Below are 19,239 nucleotides of genomic sequence, written 5' to 3' on the forward strand. Positions count from 1 at the left end.
TTTTTAATCTCTCTTTGCCAACAGTCATTCCCTCACTCTGAGAGCATTGCAACATCAGGAGCTCCTATAGTTTGATTATTGGTATAAATCAACCTTTTCTGCATGTGTTTCGCAGTCGAGCTGTTTCAAAGTTGAGCTGGGATTTACAAATTTTAATGCTAAAATTACCTCAACACTTATTTCCATGGAGTGGGATTTGATTTTTCCTGGTCAATCACCAGCAACAGTATGCCCCTGAATCAAGACAGTAGATTCAGTAGATTTAAGACAATAGACTTAAACTATGCAAAAAAATAACAACAGGCACACGGTGCGTAAAATAAATGATGGAGAGTAGAAGAAAGGACAGGGGTGTGACGATTTGAAAACATTGCATGTGAGCAACCCACCAGAGGCAGTTAATCTACTGAAACCGAAACATTGTCTGCGGATTGGGGAGACAAAGAGGTCTAGGATGTCGTCAGCCACTGAGGAGAGGAAAGCTCAACTGTCAAATAACAGACAGTAAAGGGTTGTTGTGACTTTTATTTACCAAACAATGCTGCTGCTGGAATACAGTACAGTTGGTTCATTAAAAAAAAAAACCTTAGCTGGAATAATAACAGGCCCAATGGGGGAGTTATTGAAGGATTTTAGCTTGGAAAGGGCTTTAGATACCGTACAATCCGGAATATAGGTCGCACTGGTATATAAGACGCACCCTGTTTTGAAGGTCTTTCAGACAGAAAATCAAGTTTAAACTGCCGTCCTGCATGACGATTTCTATTGTGTTCAGCGGCGTCTACAAAGTTGCAGTATCTATACAGCTGTGCCGCTTTTTAGTTCCATTTGTTTTCACGTTCAGTGGTTTGCACTCCTACTAGCTACAGTAGTTGAACTCTCAGCCTGCAGGGAAAGTTGCTAAGCACAGACTCCTAACTTGTGAGTTGCACGCCCCCGCTCCGCTGGTCACTCTTTAACTTAAATATAGGAGTCTTTTAATCAAACAATTTCCCACCGTTCTGTGTAAATGCATGATTTTGACCTTGTGTAGGAGAAAAGATGTGACCAGGCTGGTCACGCAGCCAGCCTGGTCTGTGTCGCTGTCTTTCCAAGCACAGCGTGCAATCAGCTTTCAAAACACAATGAATGGGGGTGTATTTTTAATCACATCAGGTCGCAGTGATAGGGGCTGCTGCAGCCGCTGTAATGATGGTGTACGTCAGCATTTTATCCTGGTATATTGGTCACACCGGTGTATAAAATGCAGCCAACTTTTAAGACGAAAAAATGGGTATTAAAAGTGCGATTTTACGGTACATCAGAAGAAAAGATGACTACAGTACAATAAATGTAAAGGAACTAAAGTAAAAATTGCAGTAAAGTTAAACAAGGTAGAAAGTTAAAACACGTACACATCATCAATTATTAAATTAGTTATTTCACAGACTTCACATTCTCTCTCCCTTTTCACATCCTGAATCAGTTTACAGTACAGTTTTAAAAAAATGACAAATATTCACACTTTTTAATCATTTAAACTCATGACACCAAAGCTTGACTGACACATTAGTATATAGGCAATTCATAACAGTCTTCGTCAGCCATTGCTCCCAGTCTCATTATGATACAAGAACGGACACCATCAAACCACAAGCGTAAAATAACTTACACACAGTAAAAGGCTCAAGAGTCATACACACAGAAGCAAACCAACACACACGAGAGTTAGCATGGGCCTTCTGAGGACAGATTTGTCAAGTTCATCCTTGGTAACCACACACGGGTACACACCCACACACAGAGAGAAATCATCAGATCAGATCAGATATCAAAAGGCAGTGTCTGTCTGGGAGATTAGAAGAGCCATCTGCCTGCCATGTGGAAAGCCTCGGATTATCAATAAACTTCACACACTCCGGTATGTGCATGTATCCGTGTGCCTGAGTGTTTGATCCAACAACTGAGAGTTTATGGAATGCTAATGAGAGAGACAGAAACAGAAAAAATGATTGAAAGTTCCAGTAAAATGATTAATAACTTTTCCTTTTGTTGACCTTATTAGTTTATTTTAGCTTGAAATGCACCCAAGCCAAACACTGTTCCTGGGAGCAGAGTAAATAACAAACACAGCAAAACACTTTGAATTGTAAGTACGCCACTTATTCTAGCCCTCAGATTAATTGTTGCCAATTTAGTGCGGATGCTTTCTGGGTTTATTTTGGATTCAGGAGGTACATGTTGAAATGTAGTACAGTGGCAAAAAAGACTTCAAAAATCTGAGTTACAGAAAACATTTTAGTTTCATATCGCACAGGCCTATTTAGAATCTGTCAGTATAGTTCTAACACTGCTTCTTATGACTTGATGAGAGGGGAGAACAAGGTTAACAGAGTGAGAGGCTCAATGAAAGAAAGCAAAACAAATACTGTCGTAAAAATATAAATTTAAAGTTGTGGACGAGATAGAAAGTGGTTATAAGTTATTGCCAATCTAAGGGAAACAGAGCTCAACAAATACATGTCTAATCCTTGCCTTGCAGAGTAGACAGCGGACAAGCCAATAGGCCTAGAGCCTGCGGGTGGCCAAACGCGTACTTTTATTCATTCACAATGTCCTGCTGCTGATGCTTCCAGTCAAGTCATCTTTTCTGCTTGGTGATCAAGGTTACTTTGACCAATGATGATTCAAATTAAACCCACTGCTCAAATCATCCGCGGCTTTTAAATCCACTTAATCTAATATCTGTGCTCTCACATGGAAATCTAGCATAGAGCCGATTCATTTATATATATATGAAGGGGGGATCAGACTGAGACACATGTAGAATTAATTCATCACAAAAGGACAAAAGTGCACACACACACTGCCGTGCATTTAAACACTTGTGAGAAACTCTGAATTCTTTAGCCTTCCTCTGTATTCTCTTTGCCTTTTTTTAAATGTCTGACAGTGTGATACGTTTCCTGAGATGGCTAGGGGGTTAGGGGAACCTACCACAAGGCCACACAAAACTCTTAAATTCAACCAACTCACAAACACTCATGCTCCCTCTTTTCTCTTTATGCTGACAGTCAGGTAGCCAGAGCTTTTATTTCAGCAGGTGGCCTCATATGAAGATGCACACAAAACGATGCAGGTCACCCCTGCTGGTCAGTGAGTAATGGCACTAATGGCTGAACATTGGACACTCAGACAGAAAGCAGAGGTTATCTTCCAAAACCACACAAAAAGGGGAAAGAAGAAACACCTCCAAGGGGGACCTTGAAAGTCATGAAAGTCATTTACTGCATGCCCTTGAATGGCTAACTCTCAATTTCTTTGCTTTTCATTCATATGTCACCCACACACTTTCTCCGCCCACACTAACAGCATGCATGCCACATTAATTACTAATGTCTTTCAAGCTTTCATTTCCTCTTCATGAGGGAAATTACATTTGTTTTCCTTGCTGAGTCTAGATGACAGGGGAAACAAAGAGGAGAGGACAAATTAGAAGTGAGAAAGACTAAAGTCTCTTTCAGCTTGTAAAATAACAGACAAGCTAATTATTCAAAAAAAGAGAAGGCGACAATTAGTTGTCAAATGTCAAAGAATATAGATCGTCGTACTTTGGTGTTTTTAGATTTACTGACAAGGAGTCTGACATAGTATTGGACTGTTTGTCCTCTAAGAGTGGAAAGCTAAGTGAGCTCTGACATCACTTCAATGAACACATCAGGAAGTATAATTGCATGAAAACATTGACGTTTTGGTATTAGGGCAGTTTGTTCTGTCAAATAATGAGAAAGACACACAGTTTGTCCTCCAGGACCCGAAGTATCACAGTTTGTTCCTTCGTATATCTTTCAGGGGAACTATCAGTGCAACCTTTTGGCTCTTAATAGCATGTTGAAGGATGTTAACAAAGACTTTACATCAGAGTCTATCTATCTATCTATCTATCTATCTATCTATCTATCTATCAAGGTAAAATGAGGGAATTCTTGAGACAGATTTGCCCACAAGGTGTCATGCCTTGAATAGGGGTTTCCAAAACTTTTCAGCCCGTGACCCCAAAAATAATGGTGCTAACAACTGGGGACCCCCATTGTCCCTGGAGGTGGTTAAAACATTTAATGTTGCACACAGCCTGTCACGCTATGAGGCCTATCCAAATAGTGGCATTAGAACAGCACAAAATAACTCAACAGCCTAATCAGAAACGCTAGAAGCAGAACACACGTAAATCTCTTGAACTACGTTTTGTTTGTATTTTCAAAATAATGGGTAAGATATGACAATTTAAAAAAAAAAAATGTTTTTGAAAGTAATATTGCAACCTCCCCTCTCAGTGTTTTGGGACCCCCCTCAAAGAGACCTGAACCCAACTTTGGGAACCACTGGCCTAGAAAACAAGTAGATTGAATTTCAGTGAAGTATCGGATAGAACACAAATGACAAAGAAATGTTACAACGCTTAAAACAAACTTTCTCTTTTTTAGCCATTTTTTAATGGCATAGGATCATTATTACTTTAAATAAGCAACCATATTTTCAGTTTGAGCAAATGTTATCTGATGACTGGCTGCCAGCATGGCTCCCGCTTTAAAAAGGTAAGTGCTGGGCCCGGTAATCTTTTTTTTTACCATGGTAAATAAATCCCATGAAGAGACTGTCTATAAAACTTTGTGACTTTCTGTCTGTCTATGGTTCTCTGTTGAAAGCCTATTTGTAAGTCTTAAAAATGTAAAATCATTATCTGCCCGGCATATCTGTCCAGTTGTTTCAAATTACTTTTGGGGATAAGACCTCTGAGTCAGGTTAAAGTTTGGTGAAGCTCTGCCTGTTTGTTTGATGCTCCAGAGGGTGTGTGTCTGTCCCTGCTTGTCAGTCACTTAGCTTTGGTAATGTATGGCTGTGTCCAACATACTAACGTCCGGCCTGCACTTTTTAAATGGAGCAGTTGTCCTGTCTTCATTGAAGGCAAGCGTTTAGAGTGCACTGTGGATTCTATAATCCCCTGGGTATGAGGAAGCTTGTCCCTTCTTATTCAAAATGCACCTTCTCCAAAATGAAAGTGAAGAACCTCGTGAACGATTCAAATGCCCAAGCTCACATTGTATGCAACTGACTGGAGTTGAAATAAGTGAAACAACGACCAATGACTTCTGACCAAATTACATGGCATCACAACTGATCTGCAGCCAATTCTGAATGGACAATTAAAAAACAAGATCCCATCAAGACCTTTGTTGCAACATCAACCATGTAGGCTTTTGATTTATGATCATGTCATTCTTTTCACTGTCAGGTTTGTTATGAATAGGCAATACGCTGTCTTAGCCCACACATTTTAATTATATTAAAGTATTTTGCAATTGATGCATAAATAAATGGTATCTTTGTTTCAGGTTTTATATTATTGCAATCATTAGAGAAGAATTGGTAAGAAAGGGGCAGAGGAAGGTGGGATACATGAACACAACTGGGGGCTGCCCAACAAATCCACAGGCTAGTCTTGTTACCCACTGAGCAGCTCGACTTGAGATGCTGGGGGTTAAATGCCTTGTTAAATGACACCTGATGCAACTTGTTGAAGGAAAGGCAAAGCATGAAACTTAAATCTCCTCTGAGTGGACATTTTGATCAGAGATTTGAAGTACCAATCTGAAGGCCATTAGCTTTTATTTTTTGCACGTACGCCATCGCTGCTGGCAGAAAGTGTCATCTCTCTGCTAGGATTTAAGGCTCAAGACTTGGAATGTGAGCAAAACCTGGCTTCACACCTCATCCCCCTTCCAGACAACCTACGATCCTCCCTGGTTTCCTTGACTCTCCCTTCCTCCGTCCCCTCCAGCTCCCCCAGCCTTTCCCTCGGCTCTTGCCTTATCCCATTACTCACATCCCCTCCATGATATTCCCATTATATCCCTTCAGGGTATTCCCAATCCCTGTGGTATTCCTAGGATAACAGGGGGTTGACTGGCTGGCTGGCTGGCTGGCTTCTGCTGGGAATAGGGAATACACTATCTTCCTCTAGAGGGAAGCAGAAAGGAATCACTATCTAACTTCTTCCTTCATTTATCTCTAGCTTTCTTCATCAGAGAAATGAAAGAGCAGGTGAACAAATGAATGGGCACAGGGAGGACTGAAAGAGTGATTCTTGCTTTCATTTTATTCCTCCCCTCACCGTTTCTTTCTGGTCCAGAAACAAAGGTGAGATATCACCATCCTCTGGGGAATCAATTTTTTCTGTTTTTTGTTATTTCTCTTAGGAACAAGAAGTGGTCTCTCTTTTTCGGGTCAACTGTAATTCTCTGTCCTTGCTCTGAACCTCAACTACTGCATGGAAAGAGCTTGCGGCAGTAAGAAAGATCTTTCTATCCTTGGAGAAATTAGTACTGGGGAAGAATAATCCTTGTTACCCGGTTACTTCTGTAGTCTCTATTATAACTTGTTCTGGATCTGTGTTAAGACCTTAGACAACCAACACAGGTCATACTGGTTTAAAACGACATATTTACCCATTTACCTGAGTCAATTGGTAGTTTTGCAGTTTGTTTTGTTGGAAGAAGATGGCAATACAGATCCCTACGGCTAATTTGATGGTTTTTGACTCCCTGAATGTGTTGTTGCCATGGTTGCTCTTGTCAGATCATTTGAGATGCTGTTAAAAAAGTATTTTCCTCAGAGTAATAAAGGGATTAGATTGAGCTTTGATCTGTTTTTTCCTCAAGCCATCCCGTTTTCCTTCTTCCACTTTCCATAGCTCCTTCAAGGGAATCTTACGGCTGGAAAGGCTGGTGTGCCTAATCCTATGGGCTCAAAAAGGTAACTGGGTGCTGCCTACACATGGGTCACCTTGTAGGATCACCAAAACACACACACACGATCACACACACACACGGACACATGCAGTCCCATGCACGCGCACTGTGTGCTTGTGATCACTTTAATCTCATGGCCCCTAAATGGTTACACTTGACTGCCCAGACTCTCAGGTCTATTTGTAGTATGTGTAGGACTTTAGAGAAAATGTGTGTGTGTGTGTGTGTGTGTGGGGTGTGATTTAATGTTTTGTTTTTGTCTGTTTAGCTAAATGACACCTTACATATGCAAAGATTCTTTTAACGCTCATGATGGGTTGTCAATATTTACGTAATCCTTATTTACATAATAACAGCCTTTCTACCTGCCAAATGTGTGTTCTAAATGTGTTGGTTTGTTGTTTCATAGGGATGTAAAGGTTCACAGGGGTCACGTTTTGGTATGTACCTCAGTTTTGGGGTCAAGGTCCGGTACGAGTTCAGTTCAACAGGAAAAAAACAACAAAAACTCCCAGATACATATTTCTAAGTTTGTCTCATGTATTTTGAACTGATTGAAGTACAGGTTACAGTTTGTTCCATAGTGTTATTTAGAACTACCTGTGAACGTCAGTACAGCCTGAAGTGTATGAAACATTAAGAGGGGTAAGAAACCGTCACCTGGATTGGGGTGAGTACTGCCATGTGCGCTCTTTATCCACTCAGACGTATTTGTTGTATGACCGCATGCACAGAACCATGACAGCTCGGTATAAATACAAATACTGTTACAGGCCTACAGTTTAATATATTCATCTCACGCGTGCATGCAGTGATGACATCTTGAATTAGTAGTAACACGTGCTTATGTTCTTAAAATTCCATTTAGTTCAAGTCCAATTTCTTGAACTGCAACAATTACTCAAAATAAGTTATATTTATACTCTGATGATTGATGAATCATGTCAGTTTTTAATCAACAATATCAAACATTTACTAGAATCAGCATTCTAAACGCAAGACTTTTCTGTCATTTTGTACGTGAGAAGTCTTTGTTTAGTGGACCGTCTGTAAGAAATTAGAAGGAAGAAATGAGAAGTAATCAGTTTGGGCTGATGAGCATTTCCTGTCCTGACATTTTAAAATGGATCATCAAAAAGTTAAACAAAAAGTTAGCTTCAAGACAATATATTTCTTCAATGCGAAAAAGGAATCTCCCATTACCACCTTATTTTTAATGCTCCTTTTTTTCCCTTCACTTACATCATCTTTAAACCGTCCATCCTAAAAATTATTCCTTCCTTTCTCTCTACCTCACTCCTTTCTGTTATTCCTTCATCTATCTATTGCTTATTTCCCTTTCTGCAGATTGGCCAGAGTCTATTCTGTTTTCCATGGCAACGTATCACTGTTTGCCTCCCTTTTTCCGACCATTGCTTTGGTTGATTTTGGCTTCAAATGCATCCGTCTCTGTTGGCTGTGCCCTTCATCGCTGCACCCTCCTCCCCCTGGCTCATTCCCTCAATTTCCTTATTTCGCCTTCACTCTTTCGTTATCCTTTACCTTCTCTCAATCCAGAGAGTGGAACTGTCTAACACACAGTTTTGAGATGGGGTAGACATACAGTGTCTTTGTCACGCGCATATGCACACCAGGTGATATGCATAATCCTGCTGAATGACGGCTGTCTCTCACACACTTTTCCTGTACGATATGAATTCCTACCATGTCTTAGACTGTGTGAGAACAGCAAATGTGTGTAAGCGTTCTGTGTGCTGATGTCTGTGTGTGTGTGTGTGTGTGTGTGTATATGTGAGAGGTGGAGTCCGAGAGAAGATTGTGGGTTTTCATTGGATATATCATTGCGGCGTGTAATGCTGCGTAGCACACACACAGCCAATCAGAGAACGCTCACACACTCCATTTTATGAATGAGACGGCACGTATGCGAGGTACACACACTCAGAGTGGGAATACTCTCAACAGTGATGTAATACAATATCAGTGCTGCAGAGACACTTGTAGCACGAATAGGGTAGAAGTTCAGAAAGAAAGGGTCTGTTATTGTTTCAGCCTTATTTTTTAAATACTGTCTAAAAGATAGATACTTTTAAATAATACTAAGAGAGCAAATTCATTAAGTTAAAATGTCAAATACCCTATGTGCCAGTAGAAAGACAATATGTCTATATTATGCATTCAGCTATGTGTGCTTTATTTCAAATAGAAACACAATACAACACAATTCCTGCTCATCTATTTAGCTTTATTTGAAAGCCAATGATGCATTTGATATCAATCATACTTTTAAGACTATTTATTCTCTAAAAAGGCACAGGAAAGTTACATTGCATTAGACGTTTCTTGCCCTTTCCGCTCACAGCAACACCTGTAATACCTTCTGATCACTAGAGTCCTCATATCATTTTGTCAAAACAGCTCACACCCTCTCTTTGTTATTCATATCCTCCAACCGTCTGTGTCCTAACCAGGAACTGAGAGAGCCTGATTTGGCTGACAGTGTGTACCAGGGAGCAATTTTGCCTAACCGGTATGTAAAATCATAACTGAAGTGCTGTGTGTGCGGCTTGCTGGCTGTGAGGAGATGGTGGAGGGGAGGGGAGGAGAGCAGCCAAAAACAATCAAAATATCCTGGTGTGCCTTTCCATGAAGTGTGTGTGTGTGTGTGTGTGTGTGTGTGTGTGTGTGTGTGTGTGTGTGTGTGTGTGTGTGTGTGTGTGTGTGAGTGAGTGTGTGTGTGCGTGTGTAAGCAGGGCCATGTGTGAGCATACAAGCCTGTCTATGAAGTCACATTTTGGCACATTGCTCTGCTGCTCAAATGTGTGACTGTGTACAATCATGGGTAAACAGTGCCCTCTTTGGTTGTACAGAGGAGCAGCAACTCAGGATGAGCCGGCCGCAGCATGGACAGGCAGCATGACAAGTGTGGGGACAATAAATGGAGCAGAGACAAGTGACACAAATTATTGAAGTACATACATTCAACACACAAAAATCTACAACCGAAGCTCGAGAGGAGAAGCATGTGGAATCAGAGTTATCAAAAATGCCAGATATTTTTTATATATATTTTAGGTATGAAGGAACTAATGATCTGGGAGCTTTGATATCTCCTTAATGCTCGACAGCACCATGCATATAAACATTTGATGATGAAAAAGAGCTCATGTGAAATATTAAATTCTTGGATATAATTGCCAAGGTGCTCCTAACTCCAAAGGAGTTAATGGTCTCCAAGTTAAAAACAGCGTTTACAAAAAGCTGTCTCATTTATGAACATAAATTATAACATAAAATCACATTCAAGCGACCTTCAAGGACTGAAAGTTACAACTTTTAAAACTATGAATGAAAAAACAGAGCATGTGTTTCAGAGGGATGACCTCATCCTTATAGTGGAGAGATGAGCACTTTGAACAAAAAGCTCCTCCAATGAGGATATGCTGCCACCTAGAGGCAAACATAAGAACTGCTACTACGTCTCACCAGGTGATGTCATAGTTTAAGAGAGAAAGAAAGAGTTCTAGAGGGGGATGTAAGGAGGACAGGGGAGGGCAGGGGATGTGATTGAGAGAAAAGCGGCAGGAAAGACGAGAGGGAGGAAGGAGAGAAAATGATGTCATGTTTTAGAGAAGTGTGGGCTATGTCTGTGTGTCTAAACTCTTTCATTAAACTCTGCAGATCTACACTGCGGGTATCAAAAACTAAAGAGGTACCAGTCTTTCTACCACATGAGCTCATCATTTTCGACAGGCTTTTGGAGAAGGACTCACAAATTATAATGTTTAACTTACTCAAAGTCCTGGTGTTCTATTTGGCCAAAGACTAGACACTACATACTTGAGGATGCCGATTTCAAAAACGCAGTCCTTCTCATGCCAGACTATTCCACTCTCCACAACACACTCCCAACAATTTCATGGCACTTGAGACAACGACATTGCATCAAAACAACCACCGCTGTTCTGAGTGTAATCTCCCCCTGAATCTGGCCATGACAGGCAATTTCTGCTTTCAGAATGAAAAACAATGAGTGAAGATACTCATGTCACGCCCCATGAAGGAGGGGGAAGAAAGAAAAACACAGATTTGCAGGGAAAAGGGACAGACGAAGAGACAGGGAAGCAAACAAAGGTAAAAGGCATGGATAAAAAGTAAGGAAGAGTGAGACAGAAACCAATCTAATCCTTCAGCTTAAGCAGCAAGACACTGACCTTTAGAATACTTTGTAAAGAGAGGAATGAGAGAGAGAAAAAGACAAGTCTGGAGGAGAGAGAGAGAGAGATTTGAGGGAGCGGAATCTGAAGATTATTCGGTAAAGGATCAAAACATTGCTGAGCTACAAAGCAGGGTAAAAATCCTGAAATGAGGTGGAAAATAACAGAGGAGTGCCTTTTTGCCAAGATATAACCTGAAGAACACATGCAGAAACTAAACATACACGTTACTTCTTTTTTTTACATTATCCCTGTGAAGGCTCTTACATCTTAACAATTGTCAGAGTGGGGATGTGATAAGTGTGCTGTCATAGAAGGAACCGGTCCTGGTGAGGAAAACAGAGACTGTCTTTACTAAAAAACTGTTATAAGTATGCAATAGCTTTTCATACCCCATTTTTAATTTATGTTCAAACTGCGACATCTAGTGGTCATAGTATTTATGAAGCAAGCAAAGAAAGAAGACATGTGGAATAGTGGAAAGAGAAGCAACGTCTGCCAGGGCTGGTAGACATGACATCACTTTATGTCACTAACATCATCTATATTATTTTACTCATTATTTACTTCTATAACGTCACAAGGATTTTTATTTTAAGGCAAACCACGATCTTTTCTCCAAACCTAATCAAGTAGTTTGAAGAAGTACTAAGTAAAAGGGATCAGTAATTATTGCTTTGTTTCTACTCTGTTTTCTGACCCTCTGCTACAGTAGTATCCTGAGAGTAACCACTGTGTGAACAAATCAGTAAATAACGTCTTCTTTCTCTGTTCCTCTGTTTTGTTTCCATTAGAATGTCTATGTCTCTTGACCATCACCGCTCTCTCTCTTTCTTTTTTTTTTCCCCAACAGCTCCGGGTTGAATATATGACAGCAGATCTGTATTTTTCATTACTCTTCAATACTCATGAATGCTTGTTTTTAAATCAGTTGTGTGTTATTTACACATAGTGAACATGGTATTAAAAAGCATCGAACATTTTGACAGCCTTATTGTAAAGTACACAGCCACATGTTCGAGGAAGGATGTGTAGCCAACCATGACGATGGGAATACAATATGTGTTATGGTATAGGTTTGAGGACATTATAGGTAAATACACACACAACAACACACACAAGACAAGCACCAACACAATGTTCCAGAACATGAAACACGATCCCACCCTCTTGCAAATGAATGTACTCATACAAAATATATGCAAAGGTAACCAAAAAGCTATCAAAACAACTGAACTACAACCACAGTGAAACATTTTCTTTTGGCCATTTAAGAAATTATTTCACCTCCTGCCCTGTTTTACTGCTAGGTTTCTTTCAAAATGGCAACCACAACAAGTGTATAACTTTAAAGAAAACAAACTACAAACAAAGCCAAAACAGAATACGCTAACAGAAGTGAACTGAACATTTGTATGTGTTGTGAAATAAACATGAAAGGAGTGAAATCTTCTGTGATGAGATGTTCCAATCAATACTTCTGAGCTTAAATCCAATGAAACAAAAAACCTGTGTAGTCTCTGAAAGGTCCTATTTTACGCAGAAAAAAAATAGAGAAGCAAATGTAATCAACATTTTCGAGTCAGAGTAAATCTTAAACCTTAGCAGATTATTTTACAATGAAATTTCTACTGTGACAAGAGGTTGTCTGAGAGAAGAGAAGATGATGTGTGAAATAAAGGTTGTGTTTGTGACAAGCTCAAGGGACAGAGAAAAACTGTTGATAACAATGAAAGGTGAAGCACATGCAAAGATCAAGGGTCTAAACTGCCAGATAAGCAAACTGTTGGCCTGTGTTCATAAGTAAATAGGGTCTTCTGCGTGTGTGTGTGTGTGTTTGAGTGCGAGTAAATCTGCATGTTTGAAGTGTGTGATTAATATCTTTTCAGGCTTTGGAACCCCATTTCCTCAAGAAACGCCTGAAGGGTTATTATTTACTCTACCTTTTCTCCCGTCTGTCTCTCTATATACCAAACGCACAAAAGAGCCACTGCATAGAGCAAGACACAAGCCCTCATACTGTTCTGTGTATGTGAGGGTGCTGTGCATCTTATCCTAAAGAAACCTGTTATTCTATTTTTTTCATTTTTTCTTCACAACTGATTGGAATAAACATGGAGATACAAACATAAAAACACACCAACACAGACATGCTTTGTGTGTGTTGGTCTATCTCATCAGTGCACAAAGGCATACACACAGACATACACACACTTGATCGCTCATCAAGGACAGTACTGAAGATCATTATATACATCTGGCCTCAATGCAAAAGATATGCAAAATGTAAGATGAAAGGTAGAATCAACATAGTCATGATTTTTTCAAACAGTCTGTAATCTGACTACGGGATCTTTTCTTAAGAATCCCTCAATCTGGATACAAAGTTTTAACCAATGACAACGAAACCTAACCATGAAGAAGATGATTGATTGATATTGATTGATAGTACTTTATTGTCAGATGTAGTCTGAAATTTGTCTTGCCACACAGCGGCTCCATTTGCAACCTAAAAATTAACACAAGATACAAAGATACAAACATTTGACACAACATTCAAACACCAAACAAATACCCAGAGGCCCTAAACCTGCTTTGATCTGGGATTCAGCTCCACATTCAATTTTAGAATTGACTGGTAAACAAAAGATTAGAAGCTCCCCTAATCTTATCCAAGCAGTAATTCAACCCAAACCAAGATGTTTTCTAACCTTAAGGAGTTACTTGCTGATTTACTGTGAACCAAATCCTATTTTGAATTGATATTGATTCACTAAGAATACTCTTCATTTTCCCTCTCAAGACGCTGTTAGGTTTCTAACCATAAAGTAAACCGTTTCAAAAATCAAGTTTTTTTTCTTGTTTTGAAAATATACACAAGGAAAGATTTTGAGGACAGACCTGAGCATTTTCAACCAGAACCCTTTGTTGTTCCAAAGTAGTTTTGACAGAATGGTGTAGAGTGCTAGAGTGACAACGTTATATTACTGTAAATCCAGGAGGTTAAATCCTCTTTCAGAAAGCGATATGTCCAAAACCTTTCAATTCTAGGGTTTATCTTTCACCATATAAAATCTAGTATGACAGAATAAACTTTTTTAAAGACAATCTTTGGTGGGGTTATCAGTACTGTCAAGAACAGAAAAATACATTTAGGATGCTACATCATTTTGAATAAATTGATAGAAATTGAATGGAAATTTAAACCATGTAGTCTTGTCAGATTTCATGTTAATGAGCAATGGAATATAATGATCTTTATATACAGTATGTTATACTTATTTTCTTTAACGACACATCCTTAATATTAGATACTAGTGGTCCACCTTAATGCTTGTTGTGAGGTAGGTACTGTGTTTTTGGATTTCCCTATTGCCATTATTTCTGTTTTCCCATATTCATTTTATAAATGGTAAATGGGCTTGAGCTTGTATTGTTTTCTTGTCTCCTGAGGATATACTTAATTTCTATTATATACAAGTGTGAAAAATCGCATATAAAGCCTTTATAGGGCTTTTATACCGCAGGTTGCACCTACCTATCCACACTCATTGACACACTGATGGCAGAAGCTGCTACGTATGTAAAGTGACTCATTTGTGAACTAATTTCTCCCATTACTACACATTCACACTCCGCTGACGAAGCAGCCGGAGCAATTCGGGGTTAAGTGTCTTGCCCAAGAACACATCAGACATGTGGCCCGACCCTGTTAAGACACGACCAACTGACCTACATCCATCCCATATAACCTGAGACCAGTGAATATTCTGAGATAAAATTTAGCAAAGGCTGTATAGCATTTTTGAAATTAGTTAAGTACAACTAAAGATCATCCGCAAATACATTTTGTTTATATTTTTCTTTACCTATTGTGACAACTGTCTGATTTTCTCTGCCAAAAGTTCTATAGCAAAAAGGAGCAGAGCCCTTTTTGTATTTCAAATATCAACTGTTTTATCAAGTTTGATGAGGGCAGTACACAACCAGAGATGCTTTCTTAAAAAAAAAAACCCAATGTCCTTCACTGGAATTACATACAGCAATACTGCCCCCTTGTGTATAATCATAATATTGACATCAGGTTTATAAACACCTTAAATAAATAGGCATCATCCTATCTTCAATCCATATATTTGAATTCAACTGTATGAGTATTAACCTTTTTGTATTGTTATGTAGAGAAAGTAATTCACTGATCTCCATTAATGGAGTTGATAAAAGCAACCACTATTCATTAATATCAAAATGTCTTACCAGTCATCTTGTATCCACTGGCAGCCAGCTGTCCGGCCATGTACTCTCCGTCCGAATTGTTATGACTGCAGCCCCACGTCTTCATCCAGATTTTTTGTGTGCCAGGGATAAAACTAAAAAAAAAAAATCAAAAAATGAGATTTGTCTTGTTATCCAATATGTAGTTGTATAATATCAATATACACATGTGTTATTTCATTATCCAACATCAAAGCTTAATAAAGCCTTTTCAGACAAGGACTTTCCAACATTAACCCATTCACTGTCACCACATGCCTTAACACTGAGTGTGAGGGTGCTTTCACACCTAACCTCTTTACATTAGCCTGGTGGTAAAACTGTAAACCAAACTCTTATGAAGACCAAAGAAGGAAACTGAGTCTGCTGCTGTGGCTTGCTTGTAGCGTGTAACATATAAGTATAAGAATGACACTTGTTACCTCTGGCTATACCAAAACAAAAAAGAACACAAGTCTAATAACACAGACCAAGATACTTTTAATTATGTTAAAAATGAAGTCAGTAGAGTAAAATGTAGGAGTTTCTGGAAAAAGAAATACAATACACATAAACTATAACAAGAATGATACCCCTCAATCATCTTACAAACCACAGAAGTGTGTGGCGCTGTCAGTATCTGTAGATACCCTGCTCTCTGCTTGTTTTCGCTAATTTCATTTTTATTTTACTGTGATAAGGACATTCCTCGGTTTTCCTTTTTTTTTTTACAGTGGTCTGTATTTGATTGATTTCTCAACTAAACAAATTAAAAAAGACAGCATTGCAGTAGGGTCTAGTAAGACTCTGGCTGTGTATTTTGTGCTTCTGAATGTAATCGACATGACACAATTCAAAAATATGTTGTTTAATTTACTCCATTTAATATCACTAACTCTGCTCACTCTTTTTTCTCACCCTCGAGGAGGCAAAAAGCAATATTAAATTAGCGCTAGTCAGACTATTTCAAGGCGCCATATTTATGTCGCTGTGAAGTTCGCCTTCAATTTGAATGTTGCGGAGGCATAATGGTGGGAAAAACTGATCCCTCCTCTGTAACCGTCTTTACCTAGGAAGTATCAGCAGCGTTACAGGGGCGAGATGTGTGTGCATGTCTGACTGTGTATTTATGTGTAGCTTTCGCTGTGCCGTGCTCTCTCACAAATCCACAGCGCTGTAACGCAATTTGAATGCACAGATGTGGACCCCAAATTTTAAGCCGTTCCAGAATCAATATGAATGTCTTAAGGCTAAATTATGGCAGAGTTGCGTTACGGCAGTGTTGTGAAATTGCAGTATGTAAAAGGGCTAGCCTCTCTCAATCTCCTGGCTAAGATTAAGAGACTTTGGGTTATAAATCTGTTTGTTTCGGTTTTTCTAGTACACTTAGGACTGTCTCTACAATGAAACATAAAACAAACGGAGATTGTACAGCTTTGATACTTTTGGCACCTTAAAGTAGCCCTGATCACGCAGGATGACATGAGTTGACATTCAGTCCTGAACATTATGTTTTAGTTGAGTCTTAAAGACAGACTAAACTAAAAGTAACTATCGATTATTTTTATAAACAAGGGAATTCTTTTCACATTTTTTTTATCTTTTAAAAATTTGATTAAGGAAAACACTTATATCATTGTTAGATATCCCCCAGATGTACCAAAGTCCAACTGATGAACTAAAAAACCTGAGTTAAGAACATACTGATTATAAAAAATTGCAGCTTTCTTGACTCAGGTAAACTATTTTTATAAGTTCTAACTGACTAACTATAGCCCTCAAAAAATTGCAATTCCACAGCTGACACATTGCATCCCTAATGGCCTAATGTTGGTGTCGCAGTGTGCAAGTTCACATTGCAGTATGGTGTTGCGGAAGCACAAGAGGCCCTGCATGTGAACACACAGCGAGAGCTTCACTTTCACACACACTCACACATGGCACCGATCTGCCTTGCTGGCTCCAGAGTTACACTTCACCAACGTCTTCCCCCCATTACGCCTCTGTTTCTACCTGCAATGGCACATCTGGGTGATATCACTTCATCACACCATTGTGCCTTTACGTGGTACACTTAGCATGACAAACGTAACAGTGGTGTAAGTAATCCGCCTTCAACTGGCAGTATGTGAAGAGCCATATTTTTAGATTATATCGACCCATAATCAGCCTAAGACATTCTGTAAAGAGAGCCAATATCTCAAAAACTGACGTCATCAACTTCTGTACCCCTAAATCAAACCTTTGACAAACCTGTCAACTTGGAGCTCCTCAGTGCTTGGAAGATCTTTTTTCTTTCTGGACCTCGGTATAATACTCTTTCTAGCAGACTGTCTCTCATGAGGAGTGGGGTCGTTTGAAGACACCATATCCTCGATGTCTTCAATCAGCGAGTCACAGGCTGAAGGCATGATGCTCTGGAAGTGAGAAAGAATGGATCAGTGCAACATTATTCTATTGGACCCTGTAATCTGGAAACACATAAAGCTAAACAAAAATTGACCACAAAACAGTTTTATTCTATCACTACATAAAGCACAGCAGTGTATTAAATAAAACATGTACAATTTAAAATAATATGAAATGCAATTTCTTTAAATCTAGATGAATAACAGCCTTCATTATAACAAACTACTGATTATGCAACCAAGGTAAAGATGTTTTCCCCCAATAACAATAGATAGCACCATCATAGTTTTCTCTGTTAGTAATGTGCTAACAGCTTGTTTTCTAGCCAATGGGAATGGTTTCTGATTGTATATCTTCTTGAACACATAAAGGCTGAAACCTCATTTATGATGGTGTGTTTGGATGTTTATGTCAGAATTGTCAAAAAACATTATGCTTAATTCAAACACTATCCCCGTCTTAAAAATCACACCTGAACTGCAGAGGTCATTATTACCTCCTTGATAAAAGAGGTTGACATAATCATGATGATAAGAGCTGAGCACCTGTGACACACACCTTAGTTAATTAGACCTTAAAGCTCCTCAGATCAACTCTGCCATGGTTCTTGATCATTCTTACAGTTTTTAGTGTAGTTTGAAACTGCATTTTATTGTTACACTTCATTTATTTTTTATTGATGCTTTGATAAAGAGGCATTTTAGCTACAAAACGTGTGTTAAAAATGTGATTACTGGAGAGACAAGAGTCAACTAGTCAAGAAACAGCAGCTCAGACATTTAACATGTGGCGTTGACGTGTTATCAACTGTTACCATGACAACAGTGAATAAGACTCACTAAAGGCCACAGGAGCTTTCTTATTCATAAACCGTAAAATAAAGACTTACCACAACATGTCTTAGCTACTGCTTTTATATTACATTTTAAAAAGCTGCGACCAATAATAAAAAGCAACCCAGTCGCCAGTAGTCACTTTCTTACTATTGAATACAAACATTTCATACATGCGACTTGCCGCATATGCATGCGCTGATTGTCAGATATTTGAAACACCTTTAATGCTTAAACTGGTTGAACACTAGCAACCTGAAGATATTTTTAGTGTGACATAGGAAAGCTAGCTATTAGCTTGGCTAGCCTCGTTAGCTAGCTCCTACCCACGTGTCCCTTATTTTGGAGGGGCGAGCCCTGAAAGTTGTTGTGTAAATATCTTACCTGGGTTGCAATGTTGTTTTAAGTCAAGATAAAAAGAAGTTCCGAGGGAAATACGTTTAATAAATGGAACAATATGGTTGTTTACACCATCAAAACAGTTACTAAAACTCTCAAGCCGCCATACTTGTGCGTAGTTACGGTAAGTGAAGAGGGACAAACTAGACGTACAGAGCGACGTAGCGAATATGACCGTATAGTAGAGTTTGGGCGGTAAGAAGAATGTGAATATTCAAAGCCTATCACACATTTTCTCTATACCTATAAATTAATTGTTTAGCAGTCACAAACAGTTCTTAGTAAGAATTTTCCCCATACACAGTTATAAAGGTTATCATGCCATATGTTTGCAGTAAT

General features: G+C 39.0%; 1 protein-coding gene across 1 annotated transcript; it reads right to left on the bottom strand.

Annotated features, from left to right (window-relative positions):
- Window positions 1–298: 298 nt before the first annotated feature.
- LOC136179779 (threonylcarbamoyladenosine tRNA methylthiotransferase-like) lies at window positions 299–19,043 on the bottom strand. Its single transcript, XM_065957694.1, has 4 exons — window positions 18,886–19,043; window positions 17,513–17,676; window positions 15,263–15,375; window positions 299–1,960 (listed from the first exon to the last, which is right to left on the bottom strand). The coding sequence occupies exons 2-4, from the start codon at window positions 17,668–17,670 to the stop codon at window positions 1,794–1,796; spliced, it is 438 nt and encodes a 145-aa protein (XP_065813766.1). The 5' UTR covers window positions 17,671–17,676; window positions 18,886–19,043; the 3' UTR covers window positions 299–1,793.
- Between the last annotated feature and the right edge of the window lie 196 nt (window positions 19,044–19,239).

The sequence above is a fragment of the Labrus bergylta genome, chromosome 8 (genome assembly GCF_963930695.1).
Source record: "Labrus bergylta chromosome 8, fLabBer1.1, whole genome shotgun sequence".
NCBI lineage: Eukaryota > Metazoa > Chordata > Actinopteri > Labriformes > Labridae > Labrus > Labrus bergylta.